Below are 9,398 nucleotides of genomic sequence, written 5' to 3' on the forward strand. Positions count from 1 at the left end.
ATAGTAATGGCATTTAAAGATTCCCCCTGTATTGGCTTGGTTTTCAAATTGATTGTGTTAAAAGCCAGAGCTTGTTAATCCCACCTGTGGGATGGACTTGTTGATGTGAAAAGAAAGTCCTGAGCTGGGAGGAGCTGGTGACGTAGATTTGGAGAGACAAGAGAGAGGCGGAAGACCTTTTTGGAAGCAGCACCTCGTGGAGAGAGAGAGACTAAGAGAATTGCTGGTGGCCGCTTTGAATTGCCCTGGACTTTTGAGACCTGCCCCCTGAGCTGCCAAGGACTGAGGAGACATGGCTGTTTTGCTGGTACTTTGTCTGTCTGTTTTGATGTTGTTTTGCCAGATTTGTCCACTGGTGAAAGACAGTCCTTTTGTTGAAGAAGTCCTGGAACCTGGCTGTTCACTAAGAAGCCCTGAGACTGTCCTGCAGACAGAGAGTGAATACTGTCCACTGGTGAAGGACAGTGCTGTTGTTGCAGGGGTCTGGAGACTGTCCTGCAGACAGAATGAATACTGTCCACTGGTGAAGGACAGTGCTGTTGTTGCAGGGGTCTGGAGACTGTCCTGCAGACAGAGTGAATACTGTCCACTGGTGAAGGACAGTGCTGTTGTTGCAGGGGTCTGGGAGCCTTTCTGTTGGTTCAGAAGCCCTGAAGAAGGATTTTCTGGTTGTATGTTTACAGAAATCCTGGGAGAGGGCTTTGCTAATGTGTTCAGGGGTTCTAGGACTGTTCTACAGACAGAGGATGAATTCATGAAGGGACTGGCAATGTATCTTATGGCCTTGCTAAGCCTTGTCTCCCCAGGAACTAAGATTGCTGAGAACTTGCCTCGTGTCAAGATGAAGAAAAGACCTCCATTGGGGTATTAAGTGCTGTGTTTAAACTTGATGTAACTCTGGGGTAGATTCAATTGTGATCCAGGGGTGGGGAACTTTTGACCTTATGTTTGGAAACTAATCTCCATTTGAGAAGAGGGGCTTTGTGGTGGATTAAATTAAGGTATAGCCTAGGGGTGGAGAAGTATTTAGAACAGAGACTTTGTAATTGATTGAATGATTGGAAGGTCCTGGGGTGGGGTAGTACTTGTAGATTATTTAATCACACTTAGTAAATGCTGTATTTTGGAATGATGTCATGTTTTGATCTTCTCTGTTCTTGGTTTGTCACTGAATAAAATGGAGAGCACCTATGCTGGTATTTTGAACCTTGGGAAGTTGCCTTTCCTTGGCAATTATATTACACTTGGGCAAGTCACTTAACCCCAACTGCCCTCCAAAAAGCAAAAAAAAAGTGTTTCTTGGGGCAGCCAGGTAGCACAGTGAGTAAGAGTACCGGCCCCAGAGTCGGGATGACCTGGGATCAAATCTGGGCTCAGACACTTAGCACCCACCCAGAAATACCTGGCCATGTAACCTTGAACAAGTTACTTAACCCTAATTTCTTTAAAAAAAAAAAAGAGGGAAATAATATTTTAGTATTTGGTTGGCTCTGTGCTCTCACCAACACACATGTATAATAGTGTTAAGGGTATGTAGGATGTGGTAATCAGAATTCTTCTACCACTCCTATTTGCTGCTCCAGCTGCTCCTGACTTATGTTCAAGAGGTATTTCCAGGGATAAACCTCCACTGCTCTGGGTAATAATATTAGATTAAATGATTTGTAAATTCTCTTTATCATTTTGCTAGCACTCAGCCCTTGGCCAAAGACAGTGGCTTTTGGCAAAACACGTGAGTGTTCAATCTATCTTCCCCTCTTCTCCAAGGACGTTCATCTCCCCCAAAAGTGCACTGATAAATGTTTAATAACTGTCTGGGGGCTGAGGAAATGCATACTTGATACACTTTAAAGTTTAATTTGCATTGTTAATATTTTCTCCCTCACTTTCTTAAGTCTAGACAATCAACGAAGCAATAAATCAAGCTCCGGTTTGTATCATTTGCCAACTTCTGAGGTGTACATAATCACACTGAAAATTTAGCAATTGCCTTTTTGGCTCCTGACGTCTGTTTTCCTTTCAGTTGCCTCTTCTCAACTATCTTCTCAATGAGTGCATCTCAATCAACAAATGCATGGGTTGACACTGTTTATAAAAACAAAGTAAACATTGAAAACAAAAAGAAGTAAAGAGACTCCCCTCTGGGTCAAAGCAAAATTTCAAGCTTTTGTGAAGGAGCTTGAAAAACAGGAGTACAGCCTCACAGATCTAGTCTATAGTCTCAGGAGATTTCAGCAACACAACTCTTCCCCTGACATTCTACATGCCCAATCAACTCAGAATCTTCACTTCCAGAACCCTGGCCTCTTTCTTTGCGGTGGCTGCCTCTGCCTGTGCCTCTGTTCTACCAGCTCCATGTAACTTCTGACAGCTTTCTCCTACTCTTTGTAGCTTATTTTTTAAAATCAATTTTATATTTTTTCATTTCTGAATTCTTTCTCTCCTTCTCTCCTCCCCTCCCCCAAAATAACAAAAAGTTCATTATAAATATGTGTGGTTATGTAAAAAAAAAATCCTGTATTAGCTTTGTTGAAAGAAACAAAGGAAGAGAGAGGAAGGAAGGAAGAAAGGAAGGAAGGAAGGAAGGAAGGAAGGAAGGAAGGAAGGAAGGAAGGAAGGAAGGAAGGAAGGAAGGAAGGAAGAAAGGGAGGGAGGGAGGGAGGGAGGAAGGAAGGAAGGAGAGAGGAAAGGAAAAGGGAAGGAGAGAAAGGAAAGAAAAAAGGAAAGAAAAGGAGAAAGAAAATAAAAGATATTTCAATCTACACTTTGAACCCATCAGCTCTCTCTCTCTCTCTCTCTCTCTCTCTCTCTCTCTCTCTCTCTCTCTTTCTCTCCCTCCTTCTCCCACCTCCTTCTCTCTGCATATGGGTAATACTGTTTCTTCATAAATCTTTTGGAATTATAGTTGTTCATTGTCTTAATCAGAATTCTTAAATCTTTCAAAATTATCTTTGCAATGTTATTGTTATTGTATAAATTGCTTTCCTAGTTCATCTCACTTCACTTTGCATCAGTTCATACATATCTTCCCATGTTTTTCTGAAACTCTTCCCTTCATCATTTCTTACAGCACTTATGGTTTCTTATAACACATTATTTTTTTTTGCTTTTTTTTCTTTTAAAGAGCAATTGGGGTTGTGACTTGCCCAAGGTCACATGGCTAGTTTTGTGTTAAGTGTCTGATCCGGATTTGAACTCAGGTCCTCCTGACTCCAGGATCAGTGCTCTACTCACTGCACCACCTAGCTGCCCCATAACACATTATTTCTTGCATTATTTCATCATATTCATATACCATAACTGGTTTAGACATTCCTTGATTGATGGGCACATACTGTTTTTAAGGCTTCACTACTACAAAAAGAGCTGCTCTAAATATTTTTATACATATGGGTCCTTTTCTTCTTTCTTTGATCTCTTTGGAGTATAGGCCTATAGCTGTATCAATGTGGTTAAAGGGTATGCACAGTTTGATAGTGTTTTTGCTCCACATATAGTCAATAGTCAACAGACATTTATTAAGTACCTTGTGCCAAGCACCAAGCTAAACTCTGATGAAACAAATAAGAAAAAGACAGATTTGCCCTCAAGGAGCTTATGATCTAATGAGCAAAGACTACACAAAAAAGAAAGCTGAAAAGTGGATGGACATGGAGCATGATGGATAGTCAAAAAGGTCTAAAATGAATGTGACAGGATGGGAGATGAGATGTCTGAGGATGTCCATTCATCTTCAGCTTGTCTCATTAGGAACTGAGTTCCTTAAGTCTAATAAAATGAAGGTAATGATTATGATGATAGTCTTTTTTTACACATAATAGTAATTTACAGTTTGCCAACTGGACTCAATAAAATGACTTTTATAGGTTACCTTGAGGCATTCTCCATCCTATGTCATTGTATCCTTTTAAATGTACTAATTTATGCCTCAAAAGTGAGTCATATTTATCATTCCAATGGCATAGCCTGCATCTTTTATGGTTAGCAGACCCCTTTTCTGTGATTATTCCCTGTGCTTTCAAGGACTATTCCCCACTTGTACAAATTCTCCCATAAAAGATGCAAGCTATAATTCATCCATTACTGTTTATATTGTGCAACTGAGCATGGATAAAAGTTGGAGGAAAAATCAGCTATCTCTTCTTCTTGATATGTGACTGACCCAACTCTCCGACCACACATTTCTGGTGACATATGTTTCCAACATAATTGAGACTTTTTTATATTCTTAGTTCATTATAATTGGAGATAACCTTAGAGATCAAATATTTTATTTCAGATTTTCCTTAAGTAGGATTTAGGGGTTCTGTTTATATATTTTAAGCACCAAAGTATCTCATATTGAATTAGTTGGGAAACTTGAATAAAGGAAATAGAGACTATTTCAAATAGCCTCTTAATGCATTTTCTGGGTTGAATTATGGTTCCAGATTTATTTAAAGTCTTTCACTTAATTCATAAAAAGATTAATTTATAGCCTATCTAAAACCTCATACATTTCATTGTGGATATGTAAAAAGAAAAATACACAAAAATATGTGGCTTTTAAAATTACAGACATTCTCCAGCAGAGGTCACTAGCATATGTGTTGATTCACTCAGCACTTCTTTGCATTTGTATCTAGGGTTAGGTGAAAGATTCAGGGGTGTCTTGCTTTTTCTTTTATTCAAAAGATCACAGCTCTTTATAGCCCAGCTCCCACCTACCTTCCAGTCTTTTCACTCCTTACTCCTTGCACATACAGGATTCTTTGATCCAATGGCATCAGTCTCCTTGCTGTTCCACAAACAAGACACTATTCTCTCTGCTATAGCTATTTTCTATGCCTGTCCCCCATGATTAGAATGCCCATTTCCACTTACTGCTTTCCCTGGTTTCCTTTAAGTCCCAACTAAAATCCCATCTTCTACAGGAAGCCTTCCTTACCTCCTTGATTCTAGTTCCTTCCCTCTTAATTATTTCCTATTTATCCTATACACAACTTATTTTCTACATATTTGTTTACTTGTAGTCTCCCCCATTAGATTGTGAGTAGGGCAGGGATTGTCTATTTTTTTTGTATCCCCAATGCTCAGCATACAGCTTAGCACATAGTGTAGTTGTCTGTTTTCGAAGAAAACAATTGACAGCACAGGGTGATCTTAACTGCAAATGAATTGTTTTTAAGTAAGGCAGAGTTGCACAAAGCCATCAGCCTCACTCTCTCTTCCAGTCATTGATGTCAAATGGCAGGACAAAAGTCAGGATGACTGGAAATGGTCCAGGATATAGTGGATGACCTTGACATCCTTGATGTCTGAGTAAGGTCTAGTCTAAGTACTCCACAGTACCTGCTTCAGTAACCTTCATGGCCTACTGGAAAAAATTGTTCTCATCCACCATTTCATCAGGGAAGTCAGTGCTTGGGGTGGATATCCCCCTAAATCACTGATGGGTTAGAGGCCCTTTGGTTACCCTCAACCTGGTTTAGCCCATGTAGTGAAACAGTTTTACCAGTGTGTGGCCACAGCACATGCTACAGCTTCTTGGAGCCACAGGTGAAACTTGGGTGATAGGTGGACATCAAAGGTGAATGAGCAGCCCTGAAAAGGGTTCAGCAAACCCTCACTCCCTAGATGCTAGTCCCCCAGGAAAACCCCTTCTAGCACATAGTAGGCCCATAAGAAATGTTTGTTGACTGAGGGACTGGTTTAAATAAATCACATTCATTTTTATCCACACTGGAATGTTTCTGAAAGAGGAAGCTAGGTGGAAAGTGGAGGACGAGCTCTAACTTAGGTATTTCTGAGCCTAAGCACTATATTTCTAAAAGATGCATTTGAGGGCTGGGGGATAGTGAAACAATGTCCTTACCCTTTGGTTAACAACTATATGTTACTAATATGCAGTATGTTTTCTCTGGCTCCACTCTCTTAAGGCTGTCACGTTTTATCTCAGTCAGAGTTCTCAGGCACCAGGGGGCTGAGGAGGTTTCTCCTTGACTATCAGCTGTGTTCCTCTCAGTTTTAGGGGCCCAGTGACTAGCACTCAAGTTTAATTTAATCACTCAGCATTGGATTAGCTTTTACAAAGAAATATTTACTTCAAAAATGTAGCAAGAACAAACATACAAACATTCCCTCCCAACACCTGTGGCACAATCCTCCTATACCACCTCAGTCTAGGGAGAGGGAAAAATGAAGGGGGAATTAGACTCACAGTTCCTGAATTAGCCCAGTTCCTAAAATCAATCCTAAAGCCTTCAGTTCTGGCTTCTGCTGAACTATTGCCCTCATTCCTTGCTCCTCAGGGCATTACTGCTAGTCTGGCCACAACACCCAGATCTGATGTAGATCCTAGATCTACATGGCTCAAGCTCCAAAGCCAAATTAGAGATTCCATTCCCTGAACCTACCACAGAAAAGAATTAAATGAAAATCAAAAGAACCTGTTGGCTACAAAACCTGGGAATGAGAGGAAGTGGGAAGGAATGAGGACTGAGCACCCTCCCCTATTACTGTATGATCTCATTGATGATGACTGAAGGATTCACTTTCACCTTAGACACAAAAGCAGCAATAGCCACCAAAAGTGCAGGGTCAGAGTATTTAAAAGATGCAAGCAGTTCTGGCCATTGGCACAACCACATGGTAAGCCAACACCAAACGTTCATGCATTCTCTAGTCCTCCAGGCTCCCAAAGCAGGTCCAATATCTTCCACTTGGATGATGCAAACTGAGGGTATTGGTACAGACTTACACTTAGTTGCCTTACAGTTTTGCAACATGTTTTGAAGGTCTTATATATTTAGTGGCTTTTTATATAATACAAAACTTTTTTAGAAATAAGGATTCTGGGTGGGAAGATGGAGGAATAAGGCAGGAAACTACATGGCTCTCCCATATCCCACCACATATATGATATATGGAACTATGTATTGTGTAGTTTCATATATTTATCTGTGTCAAATGTTAGCCTTCTCTAGTGTGGGGTTGGAAGGGAGGGAGGGAAATAGCTTGGAACTCAAATGTAACAAAAATTATATGTATATATATATACATATACATATATAGATTTAAAAAACAAATAAGGATTTTGAAGTTATTAACAGGGTAAGGCAGAACAAGCCTACTCTGCAATTACATTGATTTGCATTAATAATGACAAATTCCTAATTTGGTTAGTAAAACAACCCAACAACCTTCAGAAATCTCTATTGGCAAAAGTCTATGCTTAGCTTACTCATGCATGAACATGTGTCAATGGATTCATGATTTCATCCATGGGAACTCATTTGTGGCTGTTCATCCTGTCAATCAGGTGATCATTTTTTAAGAGCCTACTATTGGAGGCACTGTTTTAGGTCCTGGGGATATAGGTGTAGAAGCATGTTTTTAAAAAATAACCTTAAGTCTAACTAGGAATATTAAAAATAATATTTTTATAGTTTAAAAAGAAATTATTTTTAGACTTTTCCCTTCAGGAAAATGGTTAGAACAAAAGCTAAGTCTTTTCTTAGGGAAATAAATTGAGTGATAACCAAGCTGATCACAACGCAGTGAGGAGATGACCAGGAAGTAGCATAGAGGACTGATTCTGGGCAAGATGTAAGAAAGGGGATAGAGTCCACTGCCCTGCTGATTGGATTTAATCAGTGGTTGTGCCCACTTCCCCACCCATGCCCTAGGTCATGAAGTCTGGGGCTCTAGATTCAAATGTGGGCTCTGAAACTCACTACCTATTTGACCTCGGTTTCTTGAACATCAGGGACCCTTACTCTTAAAGACAGAGGAGGAGATGGTCCCTCATGCTCCTTTCAGCTCTAAATCCTTCAGGAGCAGTCCACTGCCTTATGACTGCAGAGGGAAAGTCTTGGCCAAAATGGAAATAGGGAGTTAGACTTTTTAGGGTCAGATGGGCCGGAGATTCTGTGGGAGGCGCAAACGAGCAGAATAACGCCAAGGCTCTCCATCGTTTTCAGCAAGCTGGACAGATCCAGATTACCAGGCGGCCCATTTGGATAGCGCCGGGCACCCCGCCGCGCGGCCGGGAGGGGGCGGGCTGAGCGCAGGCTCCTCCTCCTCCTGCCCTCGAGGCGGCGCTGCACCCCCGCCGCTCCCGGAAGCCGCTCTGGGCGGCCGTGGCCGCGGCAACTACGGCCGGGCCCAGAAGCTTTGTGTTTCCGGAAGTGTCAGGCCAAGCCCAGCAACGGCGGCTCACGGCGGTCGGTATCCAGGGTAAGGGGAGCGTAACGGCCACGGCTGGGACCACGGAGATCGAAAGGGACTGGTGGTGTTCGGGCGGCGTTTGGAGCGCCATGGACGAAGCCAGCAGCTGTGGCAGCGGGGGCGGCTTCCGCCCCGGGGTGGACAGCCTGGACGAGCCGCCCAACAGCCGCATATTCCTGGTGATCAGCAAGTACACGCCGGAGTCGGTGCTGAGGGAGCGCTTCTCGCCCTTCGGGGAGATCCAGGACATCTGGGTGGTGCGGGACAAGCACACCAAGGAGTCCAAGGGCATCGCCTTCGTCAAGTTCGCCCGCAGCTCGCAGGCCTGCAGGGCCATGGAGGAGATGCACGGACAGTGCCTCAGCCCCAGCGACTCCAAGCCCATCAAGGTGCCGCGCTGGGAGGGAGGGAGGGACGCACGGAGGGAGCCTGCCTGTGCCTCCTCGACAGCCAGGGCTGTCAGCCCGAGGTGGAGAGGGGAGAGCCCTGGGGCCGCCCTGCCCCAGCCCCTACGGCTCCTGCCCCCGTCACCTCCCCGACTCCTCCTGCCCCGACCCGGCCCTTGCCCTTACCGCTCCTGCCCTCGTCACCGCCCGTGCCCCTATCCTGCCTTCCCCGCTACTCCTCCGGCCTCCCCTTCTCCCAGTCCCCGACTCTACTCCTGACCCGGACCCCGCCCCTGCCGCTCCTACTCTCGTCACCGCCCCTGCCCCTACTACTGCCTCCGCTCCCGCTCCTACCTACTCCTGCCTCCCTCCTGCCCCCGCCCCTGCTCCTGCCCCGGACATCTCCCCTGTCTCTGGTGCTGCCCCCGACCCCACCCCTGCCCCTACCTCCACCGGGGTCCCAGCTCCTACCTCTGTCGGTGACCTTACGCCTGCCCGTACTCCAGCCTCTGCCTTTCTCCTTCCCCTTTCCCCACCTCTGTAATTGCCCCTTCTGCTCCTGCCTCTGCCCCTTCTGCCTTCCAAGCAGCTTTGGCAGATGACTGTAGTGGTCTGACTCTTCTTGTTCAGTGAATGCTGTGCCCTGTTTGGGCACTAGCCTACCCTAAGGTCTTCTGTGACCCCAGCAGCTCTTTGCTGAAACCGTTGGGCAGAACTAAATAATTGTGATTACCACCCCCAAAACATACACACGCAGACACACACACACACACACACACACACACACACACACACACACACACA

At 44.3% G+C, this 9,398-nt stretch overlaps 1 protein-coding gene across 2 annotated transcripts in view; it reads left to right on the top strand.

Moving 5' to 3' along the window:
• The first annotated feature begins 8,097 nt into the window (after window positions 1-8,097).
• RBM45 (RNA binding motif protein 45) overlaps window positions 8,098-9,398 on the top strand; it is a 22,087-nt gene continuing 20,786 nt past the window's right edge. Inside the window, exon 1 of one of the 2 annotated variants that reach the window (XM_069068485.1) lies at window positions 8,098-8,597. In XM_069068485.1, the coding sequence (XP_068924586.1) occupies window positions 8,298-8,597 (300 nt within the window). In that variant the 5' untranslated portion in view covers window positions 8,098-8,297. The remainder of the gene's footprint in view (window positions 8,598-9,398) is intronic. The other variant, XM_069068486.1, reaches the window with a different exon arrangement.

The sequence above is a fragment of the Petaurus breviceps genome, unplaced genomic scaffold (assembly GCF_028583685.1).
Source record: "Petaurus breviceps papuanus isolate PSGF00001 unplaced genomic scaffold, PetGlider_PUasm1.0 90763, whole genome shotgun sequence".
In the NCBI taxonomy this organism is placed as follows: domain Eukaryota; kingdom Metazoa; phylum Chordata; class Mammalia; order Diprotodontia; family Petauridae; genus Petaurus; species Petaurus breviceps.